The 27754-nt window shown below is 40.5% G+C and overlaps 1 protein-coding gene across 2 annotated transcripts in view; it reads right to left on the bottom strand.

The window, feature by feature from the left end:
• ZNF407 (zinc finger protein 407) overlaps positions 1 to 27754 on the bottom strand; it is a 442554-nt gene that overhangs the window by 402183 nt on the left and 12617 nt on the right. For both annotated transcript variants that reach the window (XM_054020189.1, XM_054020190.1), the window contains exon 2: positions 1417 to 6306. In XM_054020189.1, the coding sequence (XP_053876164.1) occupies positions 1417 to 6247 (4831 nt within the window). In that variant the 5' untranslated portion in view covers positions 6248 to 6306. The remainder of the gene's footprint in view (positions 1 to 1416; positions 6307 to 27754) is intronic.

Below are 27754 nucleotides of genomic sequence, written 5' to 3'. Positions count from 1 at the left end.
CCATTAGCATCTTCCCCTTAGTTTTATTCAGTTTTATCTGCCTTAAGAGGGCATATTAAGGGTTTATACAGCTGTTCTGACCATGTGAACATGACTGTGCTTCTAAAGACTTAACTTCTTATTCAAAAGTTAAATGTTTGCTGAAGCATTACACAAATATATTATTGACAGGATAGAAATGATGTTGAAAGTACTAAGCATGTGTATAAATAGTCAGTGAAAATTAATACTGTATTTACACTAACATACCTGAAGATGTTTGAAATGCAATGTCCATGCTCCCCTAGATTAATTTTAAACATGTTGTCCAGTCATGGCCTTGCCTTCTTCTATGAAAACTTACAAAACTATTTTAGGATTATGCCAAGAATTATTATTCTTTTATAATGTTTCTTGTTTCTTACCTTTTTGTTCTCTTGCTTGTAACCATGCACTAAGTTTCAAATTCTGCATGAATTTAAACTATAGCTTCCATAATAAGCCATTATTTAAAAGTACAGTAAAATAAACCTTAGAGTTTTAATGAAAATATGTTCATTGAAATGTGAATTTATTATTCAAATCCACTCATAAATTCAACCATGGAGACACCACTTGTCTAAGCAGAGCTCAGTGATTTAGAAAAGCTGTCTATTTAAAATAAAGAATGTATGGCAGGTTTATAGAAACATAGCAGTGAATTTTTACATAAATTTAGAACTACAGCTTATGCATTTTCTGCAAAAATGTTTTTAAATTTTCCACTTAAAATTGAACATAAAAAGGAATGGAAAGTGTGATACAGCACAAACTAAAGCAGGTGCTATATCCATGTGTACCACATTGACATTACATACCATCTTCTAAAAACTATTTCCAATTTTTAATAACTTATTTTCTATGACAAAATTTAGTTGCTTAATATATTTATCAAGGAATGATGCAATATCAAATGACTGTCACTGAAGCATTAAATGTAAAAGTTTAACTTTTAATTCAAATGAAGTAAACCATTTTGAAACTTTTAGCAACTATACGGGAGACAAGTTATGAAGAACTGCTAATGTGTTCTCTAAAACCCAAAGTGCTGCATAGTAATAACATAAGAACCAATTAATTATTAACACCTGGAATAAGGAGAAAAGTCTTATGATTTTTTAAAGGCAATATGGTAACCACACTTAAGTACTTTTAAGGAAATTACAAGAAACCCTCCGAGTTTCCTGCCCTCTGACCACCATAGTTCCTGTCACATAGATACTTTTGAATTTCATCAATAGCTCAGGAGACAGCACACATTCACAAGGCTATACGAATTCTGGATTATTTGAAACGTTAAAGAGATTAACAAGGAAAAGTATGGCAGATGCAGAGGAAAGAGAGATCATAATCCACTTCTGTCAAAAGATATTGGCTGCAAATTTTATGCTTACATACCTGTATGGGTTCGAATGTGAGCTAGGAAGGCCATGGAATTGCTACTTCTGCACATCTTGCCACAATACTTGCACACATTGCCTTGATTTTCCTCTCTTTCTCGGTTGATTTGCTCAGTGTCTTCCACAATGTACTTATTCACCTCCCGCAGTAATTCTTCATGTTGTTCTTTAATATGAAGAAACAAATTCTGTTCAGAATCAAAGGGCTCAGTGCACTTAACGCATTTAAAGGTGGCGCCTCCTTCCGGTAACTCTTCCACACTTGCCTGTTCATTTCTCATGTGACCAGCACTAGCCAAGTGCTGGTGAAGGTTGCTTTCTGTGTAAAATGATTTTCCACAGAGTAAACAATGAAAATGTTTCTCTTTTGAAGGATGCTTCATGGCTATGTGAACATTTAGTCCACTTAAACCATCTGCTAAAAAACCACAGTCATCACAACGAATACGTGTCGATTCCCCAAGAGGATTTCCTTCAGATTTCTTCTTTTTCCCACCACCTTGTGAGCTATCTATTTTTACAGTTATCTCACTAACTTTCATTCCACCTGACATCTGTCCTTCATCGGAGTGGTCAGTGGACTCTCCATCTTGATGACTTTTTAATCTTACTATAGAAGAATCAAACTGGCCAAAATTTTGCATTGCCTTTCCTTTATCATCAGTACTGATAACAGTTTCCAAAGCCTCATTACTAGTTTCTTGCATGCCTTCAGCTGTTGAGCCATCTGCCTCCCAAATGTTGTTGTTTATAGTTACTTCTGCTTCATGTTTTGCCTCCATAAGGGCTTCCTCCTCCTCTACAGTAGGATCCCTTCGGAAGCTTCTGTCACCCTCTAAGCTATGTACATTTTGAACAGTATTTCTAATGTTTTCATCAAGATTTGACTGCTCTGCTAAATTATATGTTTCTGGAAGAGCTGGCACATGTGGAGAAGTTTCTGTTAGTAATTCTTCTTCAAGAACTTCAGTATTTTTATACTCATTTTCAAGGTTTTCTCCATTTTCTTCTAAAGTTTTCCCACTTTTTTTGGAATCCAAGTTTGGGGCATTCATGTCATTTGAAACATTTTGATTTTCTACAGTGCCATGGAAATTTGAATTGATTGGATCTTGCCCATTTTTCTGCAAATCACAAATGACTACTTCTTTAAGAGGTATCACCTCACTAAGTTTAACTTCATCTTTTTGAGATGTTTGTTGGAAGACTTCATAAAGGGGATTTGCTCCTCCATTCGATTCCTCCTCAACTTCAACTCCCATTGCATTGTGGGCACCATCTTGTTTCAAAATTTCTGAAGATGTATTTCCATCTAAGACAGTACAGTCAGCTAAGCTTTTTAGAGTTTGATCGTCCTGAACTTTAGCATTGTTGACATATTTTGTTTCATCTGAAACTGTCTGAAATTCTTCTGTGTCTTGCTGATGATCCTTTGGAGACATAACAGAGGTTTCTTTGGCAATATCTGTTGTATCTGCTTCCTCTCCAGAGGAAGAACAAACGTAAGATTGTCTTTTAATTTTATGCTTCTCTGTTGCTGCGTGCCTACTCATCTCTCGACGAGTAACTGCATAGTAGTCACAAGCCATGCAGTAGTATTCAAATTCTTTAGTATGCTTCCGTTTTACATGCAGCTCTAGAGAAGAAGATGAATGAGCAACAAACTCACAGTGTACACATTTATTGTCATTTGCCCCTGTAACTCTTCTCTGAAAACATGGGTCACCATCTTGAGTAACATTACTTGGCTCCATAAATACATGCTGTTTTATATTTATAGGGTTCTTAGTATATGGCAGATCTGGGAGTTGAGATACATTGTCGACTTCTACCTCAATGGAGTTTCCCTGGTCTTCTTCCTGATTTTCTAAGACTGAAGTATCCAAATCCGATGACTGGCTATCATTCTCAACATGTTCATGCAAAATATCCATTGGGCTGTTGATCTTCTTGCTAATGGAGTCAAGATTACCTCCTTCTGGGCAAACAACTACCTCTGTGCTTTGTTTTCCATTAGCTTCCATTTCAACACGACCTTTATGTTTCTTGGTGGCACAATGACGTTCCATGTCACCTTTGGTTACAGTATAATAATTGCAAACTTTACACAAATAGCTGTACTGGTGACTGTGCTTTCGTCTAATATGTACAGTCAAGTTGGTAACACTGGAGGCCAAAAGACCGCAGTGGGTGCATGTCCTAGAAATGGTGCCTTTGGGTCTCCCTCTCTTTGGTGCATTGGCCAAAACTAACTCACTGTCTTTGGTAATTTCACCTGATGGAACCAGTTCTTTATTTGTGGATGTGTTATCCACAGTAGAGGACGGTGCCTGTATACTTTCTTTATCTAATTCAGTCTTTACATTGCCAGAAGTGGAAGGCTCCATTACTTTTTTAACATCACTTGCATCTACACATACCCTTTCAATACATTCCTCAAAACGTAAACCAATATTGTTTTTCCTGGCATTTTCAAGGTGCTTGCTTCTTTTAATATGCTTTTCCATTCCTTCTTTGCTAAGTGAATAAAGGTTACATGCTTTGCAAAGAAAATGATATTCCTGTGCATGTCGCAGTTTTATGTGTCTTGTAAGAACTGTGGAGGATCTTGTTTTATAAAAACACTTTTTACATTGAAATTGGGTTTTATTGAGAACAGAATGCTTTAATTCATTTCCATGATTCATCATGCAAGGCTTTGGGGGCTCATCCTCCATGGTCACTTCTATTTCATCTACAATTTTTTGGAGATTATTATTTGATTCCAGTGTAGTAGAAGCTGCAGTCTGCAGAGACAAATCAGTGCTAATTGATTGAGAAGTATTTTGTTGAGCCAATAAACTAATATGCTTCTCAGTTGTTTTATGATCTATCAGTTCTTCCTCAGTTAGAAAATACAGATTGCAAATAATACAATTATGGGGCATATTATGCTCTTCACTCATGTGAGTTCCAAGGCTTGTATCATTCAAGCAAATAAATGAACAAAGGTGACAATTAAAATTACAACACCCCATTTGATGTTTATTACTTTGACAGTGTTGTTCAAAGTCCCCCCTGATTGCACAGGAATAGTTACATGTTTGACAATGAAAATGCATTTCTTTTGTATGATGTCTTATAACATGAATTTCCAAACCTTTTCTGTTCTGAAAAATAATACCACAGTAAATGCAAGTATGTAGAACTTTGTTGTCAGCAACAGGTTTCATCTGAGAATCCTCAGTTTTTGTAGTGCTAGGAGAACTGGTATTTGTCCTATCTTGACTCAGAGACTGTATTTCTGTGGTAGCCTTACACTGACTGTTAATGTCGTCATCATCATCATTCATTTCTAATTCTCTAGGCGATTTGGGCGTTAAATTACTTGGTTTAAGCTGGGTCCTGAAGTTGTGTTTCACCTGCGTTCGGTGAGATTTGGGTTTGCCTCTTTTACTAACATCCAGCAAACTATATCTTCCTTTAACCTGCTTTTTTAATCTAAAAGAGCCACTTTGTCTGAAAGAAGTTCTTAGTGATAAAATATTTCTCTTATGTCCTGATCTATCAAATCTCCTTGTTGTGTTTAAACTGCCAATTATCTTTTGGGTACTTCTGGTGGGCTCTTGTTTGTTCAAATTTTCTTCTGAGGACCCTGATATTTCTAGCTTTTCAGCCTGGAGTTCATGAGTTCCTTCTACACTGAAGGAAAACTCTTTTTCCTCTGTAACAGTCTCTGATTTTTCAGTGGAAATATTTTTAGATGTTATCATTTCGACAAGAAGTTCACTGCCATCACTTTGTTTAGAAAAGCTTACTTTCGAATCCTTCAGATTATTGCTAGCATTTAATTCTTTTGAATCAGCAGTTCTTGTCTTTGATTTATAGGGCCCAGATTTTGCTCTCACTTTCTTCTTTTTGACTGCCGTATACTGCTTTTTATGAATGGTTCTTTTTGTCAATCTCTGTACAAATCCTCCTCGTGCAGCAAGATGTTGACGCCGAAGGTGCGTCTTGCCAAGGAAATGAGAACGTAGGAGATTCTCCTCACCACACTGAAAACCACAGAGATCACAGCAAAATATTGATTGTCCATGAGCCTGCTTGATATGTATTTGTAAAGCTAAACTGTATTCTGCTTTATAACTACAGTGGGGACACACATGCTCTTTGGGTTGTTTTGAGTGGCTTTCTTGAATATGTTTTTCCAAATCAGGGTAAGAGGGAAAGAACTGATCACAAGTTTTGCATTTAAGAACTTTATCTATATTGCCAACTGTACAGCTAACACTAATTTCTTCCACTTGGAAAGTACTTTCAGGAACAGCAGATGGAACTTCTTGTGACTCTTTACTTTCCAAATGAATTTTCAGTGCAGTAGCATCGGCAGCTTTGAAATCACAATGTGGACACAAGGAATTTGAAAGAAGTGTGTCACCACTGACACAGTCACTCACTGCTACCTTTTTTATGGCTCCACCTATTATATTATCTGTTTCTGCAATTGACTCCTGCCTAACTGTGAGTTTGAGTGATTTGCCTTCACTGCCTTTAGTATGTTTTGAAAAATCCAGCTTTATTCTTTTTGAGATATGTTCATTTTCAAATTGGTCCCCTTCAGTAATTTCTAGGCTAGTTGATTCTAATAATTCCCTTTTGTTTTTGCCATTATCCTCTCCTTTCTTCTCAAGGCTCCTATGCACTCCATCAGATAAGGACCTTGTTTCCTGGTTAGATAAGGAATCACATTCAGCATTTTCTACTGAAACATTTTTCATTGAATCTTCTGTCAGATCAGTTTGTAAACTCCCATCAACTTCATCACTCTTCTGATTTTCCTCTGCATCCATTTTTCATGAAGGCAGCACAGTTCTAGTATCAGGAGTAGCTCATTTGGCTGTACTAGTACCTATAAAATAAGAGTTTTGTTATTAGTCTTTTGTACACACAGAAAACAAACATAATTTGCTAATACCCCAGGTATAGGCTAACAACAACAATCTGATCTAAAGTGTCATGGGGACAGCCATAATTAAAGGTATTGGCCAGCATTTTCAAAAGGACTGTCTAAAACTAGAGATAAGGTGGGTGAGGTAATATCTTTTACTGGATCACTTTCTTTTGGTGAGAGAGACAATCCTAAAGTTATGGCACTTAAATCAAATTCACATATAGGCATCTAAATAATGGCCATGCTTTAAAGCCAGACTGTGGAGCCATTACTCATTCTGGTGAGCACTTTTTTGAGTAAAATCACTGGCTTCAATAGGACTATTTGTGTGAGCAAGTGCTCAAATGTGAGAAGGGGTTACACAATTTAGCCATAAGTCGTATTGTGCAATGAGAGCTGCAAGTGCTTAGCACCCCTGAAAATTAGGCTACTTTTACTTAGGTGTCTAAATAAAGATTTAGTTGTCCATACTTGGGCACTCAAGTTTGAAGTCTGACCTTTATTTCTGGCAGCCTTGACATAGCACTCTAAGTTACTATGGCCTTCAGCAAAGAGGACAACAGATAATCCATCTTTTCCAGAACTAGAGATTTCAGAATAAAAAAGCTGACTAACCCCAAATTAAAAAGCTCTAAAGACAGAATTGACCGTGATTAAGACTTGTTGGATAAACTGAAGAATCAAGAAGGATTTGGCTAAATATCATCTTTTAAGCTTTACAAGTATAAGCCCCTCCTTCCTTCCTCTGCCCACATCCCATGCCACAGCATGAGAGGAAGAGAATGTGACCACTACTGACGGAGGAAATGAAGCCATGTGATTGCCAAAATGCTACCCAAACCCCTCCACCACTACAGAAGCCGAAAACCTCCTTTCCACTAACAACTGTCAATACAACTCTTCCCCAACAGCCCAGTGTGATCCTCCTCTCCATGTCAAAAGAAGGCAGATCCATTCCAGATACAGAATCCTCCAACTGCCCCCTGAACAAATTCTGTGGAAATCTGTCATTTTTGTGTGTGTAATAAAAAGAAAAAATTCCAAACCTAAAGTATATATTAAAATAAAAATTAAAGTAATAAAGTTAATATGATTTGATTGAATACTCCATTTTAAATATATAATTCAATACAAATCTATGTTTTTCTATTTACCTTATGCTACCATAGAAACATCAATTTGCCACTGAACCCAGAGTTAGTGAGCTGCCAAATTTTGGTTCTGTTTCCACTGAATGCATGAGCCCCTGACCATAACTGTATGTGCATTTTGATAGCAATAAATAATTCCAAAGCTGAACCAGACAATAGTGTACAGCAGTTTTCCCAAACTTGGGATGCCGCTTGTGTAGGGAAAGCCCCTGGCAGGCCGGGCCAGTTTGTTTACCTGCCGCGTCTGCAGGTCCGGTCAATCGCAGCTCCCACTGGCCACAGTTCGCTGCTCCAGGCCAATGGAAGCTGCTGGAAGCGGCGCGGGCCGAGGGATATATCTTCAAAAAGAGCTGCATCAATTTTTACCAGCTGAGAACTGAGCCCTTAAAGTGAGGTTAACTCTGAAAAGTGACTCTGTACAGCACGCAGTGACTACATTTCAAATGTAATCAGATTGCAAGGTATATATATAAACTGTCACCAGAGCAAATTCAACCTGAGATTTGAAAGGCAAGCTGCACCCTCTCTGGCTCATGCCTCATCATCAGTAGCAAAGATTCTGGAACTTGATGATTAATCAAAGCATGTGCATAACTTAACAACAAGTAGTTCTGTTGAGGTCAATGAGATTTAAACACATACTTAAAATTAAGATATATTGAAGAGTTTGGACTGAATCAGGGTCTTAAAACATTTTTAATGTTCACTGTCCTATCGCAGCATTGGCTCTGTAGCACTGACAAAAGTAAACTTATTTTTATCAATAAAAATTAGCAAGTAATACTTGGAATATATGCAGGGTGCATATCTACAGAGCAACAAGGTCCCATTTTTAAAGAGCCATTTTTCTGACCATTTTCACATTGTAAGAAGGATCATTACTGTAGATCAGGAGAGGGCAAACTTTTTGCCCTGAGGGCCGCATTGGGTTTCGTAAATTGTATGGAGGGCCGGTTAGGGGAAGGGGTCGTGGCCCGGCCTCCACCTCCTATCGGCCCCCACCTCCCCAGGACTCCTGCCCCATCCAACCCCCCCCATTCCTTAATGGCCCCTCTGGGACCCCTTCCCCTTCCCCTTCCACACACCCCTGCTCCCTGTCCCCTGATTGTTCCCGGAACCCCTGCCCCCCCCATCCAACCCCCACTCCTTCCTGACTGCCTCCCCCCGGGATCCCTGCCCCCATTCAACCCCCTGTTACCCCCCTGACCCCTATCCACACCCCTACCCTCTGACCACCACCCGAACTCCCCTGCCCTCAATCCAACACCCCCACCCCCCACTCCCTTACGGCACTGCCTGGAGCACCGGTGGCTAGCGGCGCTACAGCCACGCCACCCGCAGCACAGAGCACTGGGTCAGGCCAGTCTCTGCAGCTGCGCTGCCCCAGGAGCTGACAGCCCCGCCGCCCAGAGCATTGCGCCGGCGGCGGAGCGAGCGAGCTGAGGCTGCGGGGGAGAGGGACAGCAGGAGAGGGGACAGGGGCTAGCCTCCCAGGCCAGGAGCTCGGGGGCCGGGCAGGACGGTCCCACGGGCCAGATGTGGCCCACGGGCCGCAGTTTGCCCATCCTTGCTGTAGGTAGAGGTCGCTGCGCAATATCATCAAAGTTCCAAGTTCTTCAGAGTGTATAGAAACTAACTGTATAATTCAGAGATCTGTAGGTCTAAAGGATGCCCTGTTCAAGCTTCGGTGGCTCTCACCCCACTCTCTTCACCTTCGTCTAAAGTCCTCTGGAATCACTTGAAGTTATGAGAATGAACAAATATCTAAAGTGCAACATTACAAAAGACCTTAATTTGGTGTTAAATTAGTAAGGAAACTATCCTATTCTGTTAGTATGCATACAAATCCTAATACTGCACCACGGTCGTCAATGAAAGCTTTGCCATGATTAAGCACATACTCAATACACGATTGTCAAACTTTCAACATTTGTTACTTTAAAACCAAATTCTATCAAACAGCAACTGCTCCTCATGTCATGTTTAATGTTCAAAATGAAGCTGTTCTAATCGAAGAAAGTTTTTTTTTTAAAAACATACAACATACAACTTTTTAAATGCTCATATAACTCAAGAATGTTTGATTAGATTCTTAAGGAAATGTCCAAGAAATTAATCTACCACATTAACTTCAGATTAACAAATTCTTTTGTTTGGGAATTTCCTTTGATTAATTAAAAAGGCATGTTAAGGTTACTTGTGACACTTTGTTATCAATTATGGGATTCTAAAAGGAGTATGTACTGCTCTGAACATCGGTGCAGGGAATCAGTAAGCTCAGTAACTCTGGTGGCAATAATAACCTAGCTTTTACATAGTGATTTCATCCATAGAGCTCAACATACTTTACAAAGGAGGCAAAGTACTTTTCTTGAATCTGCAAAAGGCACACCTGCACATATCACATCATTATTGCACAGATACATATATACACACAAAAACCCAGGAAATATGTGTGTGTGTGTGTGTGTGTGTGTGTGTATATATACATATTATATATACATTTCCAATTGTATATTTCATATTTGTAATTTAATAAATTTGACTAGTGTACAATGGTGAATAACATTAGTCTTGCAAAAGTTCTGTAGGATCTTTAACAACAGATGCTCAGGATCTTGGTTTAAAAGTCTCATTTGAAAGAGCTCATCCAGCAGCCATACTTAAGCACTGGCTCAGTACATACTCAGAAGAAAAAGAGCCACTTACTGAACCTCCATCACCACTTCCGACAGGCTAATCACACAAATTCTTGCACTCTTCCTGCAATACTTTTCATATATCTATTGCTATGGATGTTGTGTCTGCTGAAGTTCAGTAAACAGTCAGTTATTTGGGGTTAGGAAGTCTTGCCCTGATGAAAAAAGAGAAAATATTTCACCTCATAGTTCTCTTTTTTCAAATTTTTCTATGCCAGTCCAAATAGTAAGATATAGTTCCTCTCTGCCAGTAGATGGAGACAGTACAGCCGAGATTTCCAATAGTGTAATTAAAAGAGACATGCCATTTCCCAATCCTCAAATGAAATTTAGAAAGCAGTAATTTTAAGTTAAGATCAAAGGGACAAGCAATTAACTTAATAATTAACCTTAAATCTGTAATAAACGACAAAGTTCCTTAACTCGATGCTCAATACATTTTTATTTACTTTTCGGGGAGGCATATGCCAACTTCTAAGGGAAGGAATCTGTACTTATACAGAAGAACCTGAAGAAAGTATAGTTACAGGTATTAAATTTCTCCTTGCCTTTTCATTTTTCTGTACTAAATCCCGATGCTCAGGTCTTTCAAAAACACCCAAGGAGCAAATTAGCGTCTCACAGTATCAGATGAGGCCTGAATGTTCAATGTATAGTATGTGGCAAAGGTGTGTATTGACATCCAGGAGATGCTTTGCATATTTCCAATAAAAATACATCAGTTCTTTCTAACCAATCATTCCTTTCCATGGAATCATGTATCCAACAGAATTGGATTCAAAGGAATCTGGAACCTCTTTGCCACTGAAATAAGATTCTCTTAACTAGCTCCTTAACCAGGACAAAGTTGATCTGGATGACATTTGTCTCAGCATAAAACCATCATGCCAAATGAGCACCCTCTAAACTCCTGAGGTACTTCATCCTAAGTAAATTTAGAGGTCTCTCCTGATGTCCCTACTGTAACATGACTTCCTTACTATTCCTTACAGTGATGAATAGTGAAGACGTGATTTCTTGGTTCAAATGGAATGAAGACAGGCATTGTTCTCAGCACATCTCGTATTATCTGACACACATATACATCTTTATTTGCAACACATCAACCCTTACAATGGAGCTTGTATTAGAAGAACCACATAAGGATCAGTCTTACCATCCATATTTGGGCAATATTTTGACAATTTTGTTTATGCCAGTGACCCTTGTCACTGAGGCACTGCCTCTCCAAGTAAACCACAAGCCTAGTATTAGTGGTTAGACCCTACCACTCCGATGCATCAAAGGTGCAGTCCTTAGTGTTAAAAAACAATAACTTTACAAATAAGGAGGGAGGGATAGCTCAGTGGTTTGAGCATTGGCCTGCTAAACCCAGGGTTGTGAGTTCAATCCTTGAGGGGGCCACTTAGGGATCTGCAGCAAAATCAGTACTTGGTCCTGCTAGTGAAGGCAGGGGGCTGGACTCAATGACCTTTCAAGGTCCCTTCCAGTTCTAGGAGATGGGATATCTCCATTAATTATTATTATAATCATCATCTGAGAAACAATATGAGTCACACTGACAACTTTAGCAGTCTCTGTTTACCAATTCCACCTACCAGTAGGCAGCAGAAACAGCTATAGTGGCTTCATATGGAGCGCACTGAAGAGACCACTTATTTGCTCAATGCCTTTAATCCCAGCACCTGAAGGTACCTTCAAATAACAACAATTGAGATGGGGTTCCTGAAGTATTCTTTTTATCCATAAACAAAAATACTCTCCCTTAATTTGAGATGAAGTGGGCCCCTGAGGAAACTAAACACTATGTGGGGTGGAGAAAAGTCTTCTTCCTGTTCATAATCAATCCATATTATATTAGGCAGATTCAAATGCTGATACATGTAGTACTAGCTACTGACTGATTTGACTTTGAAAAGACTGTTTTTGAAGTACAGATGAACATATAGTCCCTACTCCTCCAAGTGCTGCTCTGAGGATCATCGTTATGTTGGTAAAGGGCCTCAGGGCCCTATCTAAACTTAACAGAAGACTTTGGTATTGGAGGTGATGCTCCAAAATGGAGAATTGGAGAACATAGAGCTGGTCCCCATCCCAAAAGAGGAAAAGAATTGTTGAAAACATTTTACTCCAATCATTTTTTAATTTGGAAGTTTTCACTGGCTCAATAGCTGGCTGAAAAACAGCGAAAACATTTTAAGATTTTTCCCTTTCTAAATTGTGAAATTTTGAAGAATTTTGACCAGCTCTAGGACATACTGATGAGCTGAAAATGGAAATGGGAGTGTGCAAGTGTGCCTGTTGCAGATGCAAGAAACATAGTCTTACCTTCCTTCTAAAGTATTTTGAGATCTATGGATGAAAAGCACTATATAAGAACTAGGTATTATTATCACCTGAATTCAATGGTCTTACTGATTCCATGCAGAAGATTTTAACAGCTCAGGGAAGAAGTTTACACTTTTCAATTCTAGTAGTGAGCAAAGAGATCTGTTCTTTTGTGAACTCTCTGAATACCATGCCTTCTTTGTTCTTGTGGCACTGCTCTAAAAATCTTGATTCATCCAATGGTCCAAAATTGTTCAAGGCTCTGACCATTTTGGCCTGATTAACAGAGGAGGAACAAAGAAATTGATTAAAGCATCTGGGATAAGTCTTAATGTCCCTTTCTGCTATAGTTTTTAGAATCCATTAATCTATATTGGTATTGGACCATGCACACTATGAAGTTCTCTCTTCATCCTATGCTTGTGATCTGAGCATGAGTGCACCATATATCAGGCTGACTGCTTGAAAAATATAATGTGGCTCTAGACTATGTCCTGTTTTTTGACAGTGAAAAGTAAAAAGTATGTTAAAATTGCTGTTCCTGGCAAACTATCATTTAGATTCTTTTTCTAGATGATCTGTCCTTGAGTCCCCAACTCTGTTCCTCTTTAATTGAGAGGAATATAACTTTCCTAGAAGACTGTCCTGAAGTTGTCATTCTTGCCAAGGATTCCTGGATTTTTTTCACTTTTTCCCAAAATGAAACCTGAAAGGTAGAGTGAACAATCTTGTGTTGGTTTGGTTTGCAAACAGTTGGTTTAAAGCATAAGCAGCTCTTTGATGATACAGAAGTCATCAGGAACAAGAAGTCTCCTTGATGCTGTCCTAGGTTGCATCTGCCCATTAGCTTTCTGTATCTGTTTAAGAAGTGTTAACACCTCCAGCAGAGGGGGAAGGGCTAAAACATGTCTTCTCTGAGCTTAGTGCCCAGCTCCATCTTTGATGTAGACAACTATGCACTTACTTTCTGGATGAGCCAATCAAAGGTATACCAGGGGAGCAGCAGTTGGAACCACGTAAATTGCAAAGGGAAAAAAAGGCATAAACTTTTTTGCTTCTTTATGAAGTATAAAGATTTTCTTTGTTTAAGAATTTTTTCTGCTTGTCACATTACAAATATCAGGCTTAGTCTAGCCACTCATTGCTCAGTAAATATTGTAAAGAGAGCTATATATGTGCGCAGATAAGTTCCAAGTCAAAATTACACTAGGATGGAGTTAAGGTTGAGAATTACATTATATTAATTTAGGGTAAAATGCATTATAGAAATGTTGTAATTATCCCAAATTATCCCAGGAAATTCAGAGATAAGGTTAAAAGTAAAAAGAATCCAAGCTCGTAAAAGTTTGGAAATGTACAGTTAGGACACCCAAATAATCTTAACTCTGCCCTGTAGAGATGTAATAAAGGGGCAAAAATAAAATATTTCACATGTCTTTAAAAATCAGTTTTATCTAGTCTGGGAATACAAACACCAATCGTATGTTTGTTATATGGAGTTACTACAAAGCAGCTTTTCTAATGTAGACTAGGCCTATATCACTTAACTCTCTATTTCCATCTTTTAAATAGCCATTTGAGGAAAAGAATAACATTTAACATATGTATGAGTATACACCAACACGTAGTTTTATTATGTTTCCTGTATTTCTTTTGCCACTAACCTATTCAAATATCTCAGTTGAAAGAGAGCTGTATGAGATTTTCACTGAAGCAGGTAACACATTCCATTTAGAATACTTGTGTGGTAGCTTGAAAAAGTTTACAAGTAAAAAACCAAAATGTTCAAACACATTTAAAGAGCAATGGCAAATTAATAAAAATAAAAGCATTCTGATGACACCTGGTGGCCATTTTCACAGGAAGCCTAATACTCCATTGCACTTCATCTGTAAAGGAGCATTTCAAACAGTAATATATTGCAATTGTACATATTTATTGAATAAATACTTTCACTAAAATAAAAGCTGATTAATTTCTTATACAGATCAACATATATATCAAAATATGTAAATACATATTTTATGCAACAATTGTGGCCATCTTATTCTAAATGGTCAAAATATTTTCAACAATGAATCCACTTGTATTTTATTGTTATTTAATATGTTTTAATTCAGCCCTATAAGTTATCTGAACCACAAAATTTGCTTTCTTTCTTGATTTCTCAGTCCAACTCAAAAAATGGGAGGAACGTGATTGGAGGAAATGGCCACCTTACTTTTTAATTCACTTGGAAAATTTTAAATATGTGTTGCATCCTCTTTTATCCAATAGAAGAGATGCTGTTTCAAATCCTTGCCCAAAGAACACACATTAGTTCCTTAAAAGACTTCAGTAAAACAGAAGCAGCAGCCTTCAGTTCTCTGTAATCCTTATACTTCTTTCCAAACAGATCCTGCTTTAACGAACACAATTAGTACTACTCACTAGGATCCAGTAAAAAGAACAAGGATACACATTTGGGATACACATTTGATAGATCATTGGCATGTAGTGCAAGAGAAGCACACCAAGCCACAACATTTCTCATTGATGATTTCTCACAGTACATGCAAGAAGTCACTTTAATCCTCTCATCTCCCTTGCAGCAGAGAATTGCTTCCTTGTAATCTCAGACAATTGTGACCAAGATTTAAACTATTGATGGCTGTGTGCAAAGCTTGACTTGCTCCATAATGACCTGCTTACTTTCAAAGTTCCAGTGAACAAACCCTTGTTTCATTCCAAGTCACCAAACATCTGGTAAAGTTATCTGATTTTGTACTGTAAAAAGTTCAAAATTTTACAATTGAAATCTGGTATGATCTTCACCAGGTTCTATGTTGACAGGCAGGAAACAGTAACAGCCTTTCTTTCCCAGACAAAATTGTTTTCATGTGCCAATATTTGTGTCTTAGTCAGCCACTAAAACTTAGGTATTCCCCGTTTTTAGCAAAGTATTTCATACGCCTAAAGTTAAGCATGCTTGACTGCCTTGCTGAATCAGGGACTCAATCAGCAATTAAAACTCTCATTACCCCAGCGGGAAATATGCATGCAGTACAGTTGCAGGACCAGGTGTGTTAAGAACAAACACCATTCTTTATTAGCCAGAAAAAATATGAAATGAGGCGGCTTCATTTTGTTACCCAAAACCATCAATTTCTTTCTTACCACCTTTCTGTAAATAATTGGGAATTCAGTACTAAATCTTTTCATTATTTTTCAAGTGCACTAGGTAACAGCTACATAATATTACAGTATTTATATACCTCAACTAACAGCTTATCACCAAATTATCTCCCCAGTACATAACCAAAGAACCAAGCAAAGATCAGGGCAAAAAGAATCCTCTGTCCCAAGTCACAGAGTGGCTATTTCAGCATAAGGATGGAGTGCCCACCACACAGGGAGAAAGAGCTGATGGATCCATGTATCTGTGAATCCACTAGCCTTGCCCCTGTCTCTCCCCTGATCTGTCCCTCACCCAGAATCCTCGCTATGCAGCAGTATGTAGGGAGTCCAGCGAACTGGGCACGCTGGAATATGAAAAATGCCCTCAGTAGTCATATATTAGTTTTTCTGTGTACAGAATCCTCGAAGGATGGGTCTGGATTTGCCTATTCCATGCATGGTGTATTTTTTTTTCCACTACCTACCACTCTGTTTCTAGGGAAAATGTTACCAAAGCACTAATACTAAAAATGCTTCTTATACCATGGCAACCAATGGGTTAAAATGAACCCTGAACAATTCTACTTTCTTATTTACTTGGTGGGAGCAATATTTTCTGATGGGCAAGTAAAATATACAGTTTTTTCAATATCATCTCTAAAGTAATGGTAGTCAAGTAGATTGTATTCTGAGCAGGGTAGATAAAAATCAATGATTTTTTTAAAATAGAATAAAAAAATTGGATTTTTTTATTTAAATCGGATTTTTTTGATAAAATTCTTTTTGAGGAAAAAACCTATCTAAAGATAGTTTTAATTAAGATACATTATAGCTAAAAGATATCTCATCATGGAATAGAGATTATGCATTCTAGTTAAATAGCATAAGACAATATATTCATGTAACGTTTAAGAAAAGTTTTGTAAATGAGTTCCAATAGTTCATGGATTAGGGACCCAATCTTATGGGTTCCAGGGGCTTCTGTGCAGATTATTAGGTTAATCTTTCTATCTACCCAGTGGGACTCAGTGCTCAGTCTAGAAGATACCATCAGAGATGCATAGTTTTGTAGTTCTCAAACGGTGGATTTGTGTCTCCAGAGATAACATGCTTGTTAACAGCAAAAATGTTTTTATATAAATAAATAAATAATATATAGAGGTGAGAAATAACAGACCTCAACCCTATTGTCCCTTTGCAAATTTTAAGAGTCAATCTCTTACCTCTCTCTAAAAGTGCAAAGTTTCAAAAAGTTCAATGAATAGAAGTTTGTTGGGGGCAGAATAGATCTGGATAAGGAGAAGAAGTTGAGATAAATGTGAGACGGGAGGGACAGGCAGTAGAAAAAAAAGTGAAACGGTTTGAGAAGCATATTCCAGTCTTGAGGTCTTTCTGAGTGTAGCCTTCATTGATTTGAGATCTACCATACCATTCTCTCACTAGAAGGGCAAACCTATAATGGCATCAGGCCGTAAAAGAGACCCAGTTTGGGAATAAGAACCATTCAAGAAATATATGTTTGCTGATGATGTTTTAAAGAAAGTCATACCAGTGAACTGGAGGAAGTCACTTAAGCACTTGGATTCAGAGACTGTTGAAATGATAATCTCACTTTTAACAGCAGTAGCTTCTTCTGCCAGTGTAGAAAGAATATTTTCTTCCTTTGGACTAATTAATTCCAAATTGAGAAATTGTTTGGGACCTGAAAAAGCAGGAGAGCTTGTTTTTGTTTTCCAGATTATAAACAAACAGGAAAATGAAGGTGAAGACGACTGAGTTAGCTGCAGAAGCCAATATTTTAAGTTTCTCATGTTGACCTGGCTGACATAGTCAATTTAATTTTTGTTTGTTTTTTTTTAAATATTTCATTTAACTATTTTAGTTAAAACCAATTTTAACAAAAACAAACCTAATTTTAAAAAACTTGACTGTTTAACTACATTCAAAAATTCATATGCTTGTTTTGTTAAAATATTATATGTTTGCTGTTGAAAAAAAAAATCCAGAATACATAACGTTGTTGTTTTAGTTAAATAAAGCAATTAAATGTCTGTCAGGTGATGTTCTCCTCCTAATACAGCATGGCAAGAAAATCCTCCAAATATTATAGGTTAACCTGTTGAATTGGAGATAATTTCCCTCCCAGTGACTTCATAAATATCTGCTTCAATTACCTTTGGTAAATGAAATAACCAATCATTCATTTTCTGATATAGCTGCAAAACTAATCTGAAAAGTTTTCAAAATAAATCATTTTAAAAATGTATAGTGTGTACCTTCTAAAAATAAAACCTACATCTATCTCTGAGTTGTGAAGAATATGTATTAAGGTTATAACAACCAACAAGAATGCACTTTTATGTAGAAATCCATGATTAAATTGAGTCTTCTTGACTAGTGATTTAAATCAATTTGATTTAAACCAAATCCACTCTGATTCTGAGCTACATAAGCGTAAGACGATATTTGCAAATCTGGATAAAATTGCTCCTACAGAAAACGTGTTGCATACATTACTGGTTAGATCACCACTAACCTCACACACCCATGCAAAGGGGCATAAACCCTCCTCCCCTTACTTTCTTGCATGCTACCCATATTACAAGTTGCAACATGGGAGAGCAAGCAAGTTCTGCAGAGTTCCTGCTTTCCTATCTGGCACCGGAAGGCAGGAAAGGATGGAGTCTTGGTTCTGCCCCCTTAGTATACCAGTCAGTATAGCTGCACCAGCACCCCAGATATAGAGCCAGAGCAGCTTACTTCCTTCCTTGGAACACTGGGGAGACTGGGAGGCTGATTGTGACTCCGACTGTCACAACCTGCTTACTGAGGAAGAGCTATTACGCACTACCACTTGCTCAGCACACATCATAAAGTATCTAGCCTATGTTAGAGTCATTAACACAGGTATATCCCTTCATTAAATTCTATGAAAATTACTGTACCACTGGGTAAAGTATCAAACTATAGACCACAAATTCTGGACTATCTTGGCTTCAAAAAGTTTTGTTTACAAAAGAGTTTAAAAGGGAAACCTAATATTGAGTTTAATGTGTGTATTTTCAAAGCCACTTAAATTTCCCCGTATCGTATATCTGTAAGTAGTATTTTCCTTAATACTATCACTCATATTTTCACTTTCTGTTAAATCCAAATCTTCAACGGTTAATTCACTATTAAAATACTACCTCTGTTGTCATATCTACAGTGTTCTTCAATCTCAAATACCTAACAATCTCATTTTTAACCTATGTCAGAAAAGGAATATATTTTAAGTTAATGCACTGTACTTATATTGTACATTTTAAAATACAGTAAAATATTCTCTTGTAGCTTTTATACCAATTTTTCTAAGCATGATAACATCCGACACAAACATATATTTTCCTATCATACTAGAAAACATAAGATTACATCAGAGACTTTTGTAAAGCATTTGCTATCGTATAAATAGCTGACAATACAAATACGTACAGAATCTTATTAGATTAATCACTTCACTTTACTTGGCCAATTCACCAGTGAACTAGGTGCTCAAAATATTGTTAAAGGCATTTTTAAACTTAATTTAATAAAACAAGTTTAGCTATAAATACTGGCCACGTTTACAAGTGGGTATCTAGCATTAGTGCCTAATTCCATATTTAGACAACCTAAACAAAAGTGGTCTGAATTTCAAAAGAGCTGAAAACCCACAAATCCCATTGAAGTCAATGGGTGCTGAATCTTTGAAAATCAGGCCACTTTTATTTAGGTCTTAAATACGGCTTCTGGAACCTAAATTGGAATATTTGGCCCCAGAATTTAGCATTCACAATTAACAAAATGATATAGGAAACAAAGGAGATATAGCCCTTTTTAATAAAAATTAAAAAAAAAAAAAATCAAAAGTGAGCTGATTTAATTAGAAAAGCTCAACAACAAAGGCAATTAAAACTGGCCAGCTACATTAATAACTCTTTCTCCAAAGAAATGTATTATTTTTAAGAAAAAATTAATAGTTATAGTAGACTAACCATATTTTTAAATAACTTGCAGATTTAAAAAGTGTCCCATTGTAAAAGAAAAAAAAAAAGGGTCCCTGAATAAAGGTAGCAAATGCACAAATTCAATGCCATTAAAAGGCAGACACATGAGATCCCATGTATCTTATGCCATTTGTAAAAAGGTTGTTTTATTATCAGTGTAACTAATCACAATGAAGCCATCTCTTACAACCAAAGACATTATAATGAATTTTCTTTACAGCTACAGAGAAATGGGATTTGCTGTTCCATATCAAACTAGAACAGGCTGTATAAATTCTGCTTCATATTTATTGTTAAATGTAATTTTTATCTATAAAATCAGCCATGAAATATTAAAAACTGAAACAACAGAATTTATATCCTTTACTTAATTTAGTTTAAACGGTCTATTCACTAAAAAGAGGGAAAAAAGGTTACATACGTATTATAGTACCACTGCCCCTTCTCCCCCCCAGTATTTCCATTATAAACCCCCTAGTTTCAGGAATTTATAACTCAGCTGTAAAAATTCACTCCATACTGAGAGTTGGTATACTTTTCTTTTAACAAATTTTTAAAAAATAAATCTGTTTTAGAAGGAAGACAAGGAAGGAGTGCAGAGAGGGAGGGAAGAAGAAGGGCAATCAGAATAAAAACTTTAATGCTTATCCACTTAAGTCAGTAATTAAAGGCCATATACTGCCCTCACTCTGTTTGCACAACTGCTCTTGACATAAATGAGACTTGTACATGAGGACTGAAGAGAGCACAGTATTTTGCCCTAAATAACATAAAGGCAATAGAGAAGTCTAGTGTTAGTACCAATTATCTCTGGAGATTTAAGTCATCTGTTTATCCACAGAACAGATAAAATACAGGGAGCAGCAGTTCATATTTCCCTACATAACTTCCCACCAACTGTGCCTCAGCCTTGTTCCCAGTGAGGTTTTACCTGTAGCGGTAAGGGGGTAATTCAGTTCCCATGTCCATTTAACCCTTGATCTCTATGCTAAGACTGTCAAGACAGGCACCATTACTATAAAACGGTTACTTACTTTTCATAACTGTTGTTCTTCAAGGTGTGTTGCTCATGTCCATTCCAATTAGGTGTGTGCGTGCCACGTGCACAGTAGCCGGAAGGTTTTTCCCCTAACAGTACCCATTGGGTACCCCATGACGCCATACATAGGGCCCCGCCGCCACTTCAGTTCCTTTTTGCCACCTTTGTTCTGATAGGGGGTAGACAGATGAGTCTTGGAATGGACATGAGCAACACATCTCAAAGAACAACAGTTACGAAAGGTAACCGTTTTTTCTTCTTCAAGTGCTTGCTCATATCAATTCCAATTAGGTGATTACCAAGCAGGAACTTGGAGGTGGGGTCGGAGCTCTGCCAAAGGCTGCATCATCTCTAGCCTGCTGAGTTATGGCATAATGCGAGGTAAAGGTGTGGATTGAGGTCTACATCACAGCCCTACAAACTTCCTGGGTCAGTACCTCGGCCAGGAACGCCACTGAAGACGCTTGTGCCCTCATGGAGTGCGCTGTCAGTGCGGGGCAGGTATTTTCGCCAGACCGTAGTATGCCCAGATATATGATGTAATCCATAACAAAATTCTTTGAGACGAGACTGGGAGCCCCTTCATTCTGTTTGCTACTGCAATGAATAATTGAGTAGATTTCCAAACTAGCTTTGTATGTTCGATATAGAATGCTAGCATCCGGCGAACATCCAAAAAATAAAGTTTTTGTTCCGGGCTATTTGTGTGCAGCTTGGGGTAAAAAACTGGGAGAAAAATATTCTGATTAACATGAAACTGGGAGACAACTTTCAGGAGGAAGGTCTGATGTGGCCAAAGCTGAACCTTATCCTTATAGAACACTGTAAGGAGGCTCAGATGTTAGGACCTTAAGTTCGGATAACCTCTTGGCAGAGGTTATTGCTACCAGGAATGCCACTTTACATGAGAGTCAGAGCAGAGAGCATGTCGCAAGTGGTTCAAAGGGTGGTCACATTAGTTTGGAAAGGACCTGGTTAAAGTCCCAAGCCGGGATCGGCTGTCGTACCTAAGGGTATAACCTGTCAAGTCCCTTATGAAAGCATTGGACTATTGGGTTGGCGAAGACCGATCAGCCTCCCACGCCTGGCTGAAAGGCAAAAATGGCAGCCAAGTGGACTTTTACTGATGACATAGAAAGCCCTTGCTGCTTTAGGTGCAGGAAATAGTCCAACATAAAGGGTATAGCCGAATGGGTAGGAAGCTTGTGATTTTGCGATGACCGAATTGTGAATCTCTTCCATTTGCCTAGGTAGGTGGCGCTAGTTGATGATTTCCTACTGCTGAGGACCTCCCTAACTGGATCAGATCAAGCCAGCTCTGCTGGATTTAGCCATTGAGCTTCCAAGCCGTGAGGTGAAAAGATTTGAGGTTGGGGTGCTGAAGGTGGCTGTGATCTTGAGTTATCAGCTCCAGGAGCAGTAGTAAGGTGATCAGGATTTCCATTGACATCTCCAGAAGAGACGTGCATCAGTGCGGATGGGGCCAGGCTGGAGCTATCAATATCACCGAGGCTTTGTCCCTCAGAACCTTAAGTAGTACCTTGTGAACGAGTGGTACGGGTGGAAACGCGTAAAGAAAGTGGTCCTTAAGAAGAAACGTGTCCGCGATCAAGCCTGTGCTGTGATTCAGGAAGGAGCAGAACTGCGGGCACTTCCTGTTATGTCATATGGCAAACAAGTCTATCTGGGAAATTCCCCACTGTCAGAAGATGGTGTTCATGACATCCAGGCAGATGGACCGCTTGTGGTTGTGAAAAGACCTGCTGAGATAGTCCACCAATTTGTTCTGAACTCCAGGGAGATAAGACGCCTCCAGGGGTATTGAGCAAGTTATACAGAAGTCCCACATTTTGAAGGCTTCCTGGCTCAGGGGAGAGGAGCATGCTCACCCATCTGTTTATATAAAACATCCCCGTTTTATTGTCATGACAGATATACGCCTCCCCTCCAAGTGAACTTGGAAGATCTGGCATGCCAGATGGACTGCCCTCAGCTCTCTGATGTTGGTGTGAAGTGAGAGCTCCGCTTGGGACCACAGGCCCTGAGTCCCCCTAGGTACACTCCCCAACCCATCGCTGATGCGTCCATAACCAGTGACAGGGATGGCTGAGGTCTGGAGAAGGGAACACCCGCACATACCACTTGCGGGTTGAGCCACCATAGGAGAGACTCGAGAACCGGCCAGGGAAGAATGACTACTTTGTCTAGACTGTCCCGGTTTGGTCGATACACCGAGGCTAGCCACACCTGAAAAGGTCAGAGTCTCAGTCTGGCATGCTGTACTACGCAATTACAAGCAGTCATGTGGCCAAGGAGCTTTAGGCAATTCCTGACTGTGGTGGTAGGGAATTGTCTGAGACCTTGTATGATGTCACAAGGGGTCTGAAAACACGACTGTGGCAGAAACGCTCTCTCCTATTTTGAGTCCAATACTGACCCTATGAACTCTATCCGCTGAACAGGGGACAGGGTTGACTTCTGCATATTCAATAGAAGGCCCAGGTCATCAAAAGTTGCTGTTATCAGGCTCACATGCCCGTCCACTTGCACTTTGGAGAGGCCCTTGATCAGCCAGTCATTGAGGCATGGGAACATCTGCATCTGGCACTTCCGCAAAGAAGTGGTCACGACTGCCATGCACTTGGTGAACACTCGAGGTGCCGCTGACAGGCCGAAAGGGAGGACTATGAACTGATAGTGATTGTGGTTCACTACGAAACTGAGGTACCTTCTGTGAGACATATGTTATCAAAATATTAAAATAAGCATCCTTCAAGTCGAGGGTGGCATACCAGTCCCCTGGATCCAGGGAAGGGATGATGGAGGCCAAAGAGACCATGCGGAACTCCAGTTTCTTCATGAACTTGTTGAGGTCTTGCAAGTCTAGGATGAGCCTGAGGCCGCCTTTGGCTTTCGGTCTTAGGAAATACCGGGAATAAAAACCCATGCCCTTCAATTCCTGAGGGAACTCTTCCACTGCCCCCACACTTAGGAGCATGTATCCCTCCTGCATTAGAAGCTACTCATGAAGAGGGACAGGGAAGGGGGCTGAAAGGGAGGGAGGGAAATAAATTGGAGAGAGTATCCCAGTTTTACCAGCCTGCTGACGTAATTTGGGCTCACGCAGGGTAGAAATGGGATAGCCCTAAAAGGAGGGAATGGTTGGATCCAGTGTTTGAACTGGTGTGTCACCCTCGGGCGCACCTTCAAAAGGTCTGCTTTTGACCTGAAACGATGAGGGAGGAGGCCGCTTCCTATTGTTTCTATTACACGTCCTAGAGTAGTTCTTCCTGTTCTGCAGGTAGTAAAATCGAGGCGAGGCTGGGGCTTAAAATGCCTCTGCTGCGTAGACAGAGTATGGAGACCCAGGGACTTGAGAGTGGCTCTAGAGTCCTTAAAGCTATGAAACTGAAAGTTTGTTTTTTCAGAGAAAAAGGTCAAGCCCTCGAACAGGAGGTCCTGGATGGTCAGTTGGACCTCATATGAGGGCCTTAATACCTGCAGCCAGGAGCTCTTCCTCATGGCCACCACTGAAGCTGTGGTGTGTGCCACCGAATCAGCAATATCCAGGGCTGCCTGGAGTGACACCCTTGCCAAAGCCTGCCCTCCTCCAACAATGCATTAAATTCTGCCCTTGAGTCTTTTGGCAGAACCTCTGAATTTAGACATAGCCCCATAGGAATTAAAGATAATTTATATATTAGTGAGGATCGCCTGGTGGTTTGAAATTAGAAGCTGGAGCCTCCTGGTAGAGTAGATTTTCCTCCCAAAGAGGTCAAGCTTTTGTGCATCATGGGCTTTAGGCGACAGGCCTTGGTGCCCTTGGCGTTCCTGTTTGTTTGCCGCTGCCACCACTAGGAAGTCAGACAGGGATGAGAATAAAAATGTTCAAACCCCTTAGAGGAAACAAAATATTTTCTTTCTGTCCTTTTCGCCATAGGTGGCAAGGAGGTGGGGGTCTGCCACAGCATTTTGGTGGTGTCTTGTATAGTTTTTATGAGCAGTAGGGAAACCTGAGAGGGACCTGAGGGGACCAGGATGTCCACCATGGAGTCCGATGTCTCAAAGACCTCCTCGACCTGGATCCTCAGGTTCTGGGCCCTGTTTAGGAGCTGCCGATGGACCCTATTGTCCTCTAGTCCAGGGGCTGTGGAGGTTCCAGCCACTGCCTCACCCGGTGAGGATGAAGATGAGGTTCTAACTGGGACCAGCCCTTGCTCTTGGGCCTCAGCACCGAGGGGATCACCCGGTGCTGGGTCTTCCGGTGCGGCGTGGGGCAGCTGGTCCTGCACCGAGGGAGGTGGGGGAGGCACGTGGGATTCTGAGGCCACCAACACCAACCTCCTGGAATAGGACTCCTGGCTCTGGTGGAATGCCTAAGGGGTCCAAAATGGTCATTGGGCTGGAGCCTGCCATTGCGCGGGCCACAGCATCAGGGGGAATTGCTGCCTCTCCCTGCCAGACCTCGAGCATCTGCACTCCAATCTGTGTTGGCTCCACTTGGATATGAAGGATTCTGCCTCCAACTCTGATTGGGAGGACTCGCTGTAGGAGGATCTTGGGGTACCAGTGCCGACCTGTGCCAGGAGCTTGGGGACTGGTGCAGCTCCCCTGCCTGTCCGCTGCCAGAAGGTATTGGTGACCAGTGCCAAGAGGATGGTGAACGGTGTGGTCCCATCACTGGCTTGCCTCAGGATGGCACCAAGGATTTCAGGGGTGCCACTGCTTTCGAGCTCAGTGTCCTGTCACATCTAGGTTGAGAAGGTGGCTCCGTGAATGCGATGAGTTCTCTCGCCACCTCAAAGATGTCCGGCATGGACAGCAACTCCAACACCTCTGTGCAACCCTCCCAAGGGAGGGGAGTCTTGGGGAACTGGACTCGACTGACCCCTTGTCGGGGCAGAGGTCAACAGAGCCAGGCTAGGCATTGCCGCGCTTATGTGGCCCAACACAGATCTCACTGCGCCGGAATCTTTCCATGCCGATGAACGGCATAACCGGCTTCTTCTTCTTGCGGGGCACTGGAGACTGGGAACAGTGCCGCATGCTGCCTTGCATGGAGCCCCTGTGCAGGGAGTCCTGTTGGTGCTGAGGATCTCTATCTGAGTGCTTTCTCAGCGTTGAAGTTTCTCGTGTCGATGCCAGAACACTATGCACCATGCGAAGGTGCTCGGCGTCAGCTCAGCTGACCCCGTGTCTGAGTGGGAATGGAGAGCAGCCGCCATTTTGAACCGTTGATCCCTGTCTCTTTGAGTCCTGGGGCAAAATCCCCTACAGATCTTGCAATGGTCTTTTTGATGAGATTCCCCTGGACACTTTAAGCAGGAACTGTGGGGGTCACTCCTGGGCATAGGTTTGCCACAAGCTGTGCAGCGTTTAAACCCCAGGGACCGAGGCATGCCCCAGTAGGAGAGAGTAGGTGGGTACCCCAGAACAATTTCCTACTGGAATTCTAACTATATACTGACAAACTAACTACAACTACTAACTACTGATGTAACTATTTACAGGATAAAGTCTGAACACTACTAGGGCGAAAGGCTTGCTGAAGCAAGTGAGAACAAGCATTCCAGCTAACAGTCACAGGCGATAAGACGGATCTGAAGTGGCGGCGAGTCGGCAGGGCCCTATATACGGTGCCATGGAGGCATGACAGGTACTGCTAGGGGAAAAACCTTCCAGCTACTATGCACACGACACGCACACACCTGATTGTAATCAACATGAGCAAGCACTTGAAGAAGAAAAAATATAGTTGTGTTTTGCGTGATCTGAACACCAGCCGACTGAGAATTGGCCTGAGACCATCAACTCATTTCACACAGGTCACTGAACAGACAGATGTCAATTTTCAGTTACTGTTAACCTGGGCCAGATTCAGGCAAACTAGAGGTGAAAAGTTCTGTATCCCATTAGTCATCACCATAGCCATCTCCACCACTGAAAATTTAGAGGAATTAAACCTATTGAGTATATGGGAAGGAGATGAAGCATAAAAATCTGCAGGTATTGAAGACAATAGGGACTTTCTAAAATGCAAAAATAAGCAATAGTCAAAATGGCTTCAAAGAGGGGAAAAATACGCTCCCAAATAGATGGTAAAAAGTAGGGCAAGATTCAGAGTCTGATAAAACTTACAAGAATAAGATAAAGGCAGACAAAAAGCCATATAAGTTAAAAGCAGCCAAAGAGTTAAAGGACATAAGGACTTTTATTTAATGTAGCAGGGTAAATAATCATAAATGAATAAATTAATACATATGAATGTAGATTCCAAAATGAACATTAGCATGCAAAGTAAGACAAAGACAGACAAACAGTGGTAGACATTAAAGGCTAGGTGGTCAGAAATCCCACTCTCTGCACAGCCATGTGAGCTCTCCCCTGATTATAGATGTAAGTATGGAAGTGAGAGGGAGCAGGGGCTGCAAGCTCCGTACTGCTGGAGCAATGTCTGCAGGGAGAGAGGTGAGCCTTGGTTCTACCCCATAATCCCAACATAGCTGACTACTAGCAGAATTGAGTTGGCAGGAGAAGGAAAGGAAACTGGACTCTGGAGCTGCACTAAGTCACTTATCTCCAGGAGCAAAAGGGAAGCAGGAATTGTGATTTAGAAAGGTTCAGGGCCGGGACGGCTCTATGTATTTTGCTGCCCCAAGCACGGCAGTGAGGCAGCCTTCGCAGCATGCCTGCGGGAGGTCCGCTGGTAACGCGTACCCGCCGCCAAAGTGCTGCCAAAGCTGCGGGACCGGCAGACCTCCCGCAGGCATGCTGCCGAAGGCAGCCTGACTGCCGCCCTCATGGCGACCAGCAGGCCGCCCCCCGCAGCTTGCCGCTCCACGCACGCGCTTGGTGCACTGGTGCCTGAAGCCGCCCCTGCTCAGGGCTCCTACTGGTGTGCTGTAGCTGCATACTGTCGTTTACATAAGGCTGCAGTTGACAAGACTTCTACTTTACAAGCATTTAAGACAATCATCTCATACAAATAGAAATGAGAAGGAGAAA

This window comes from Malaclemys terrapin, chromosome 2 (assembly GCF_027887155.1).
Source record: "Malaclemys terrapin pileata isolate rMalTer1 chromosome 2, rMalTer1.hap1, whole genome shotgun sequence".
NCBI classification, from domain to species: domain Eukaryota; kingdom Metazoa; phylum Chordata; order Testudines; family Emydidae; genus Malaclemys; species Malaclemys terrapin.
The sequence above is the reverse complement of the archived record's forward strand: the minus strand, read 5'-3'. Positions and strand labels throughout refer to the sequence as shown.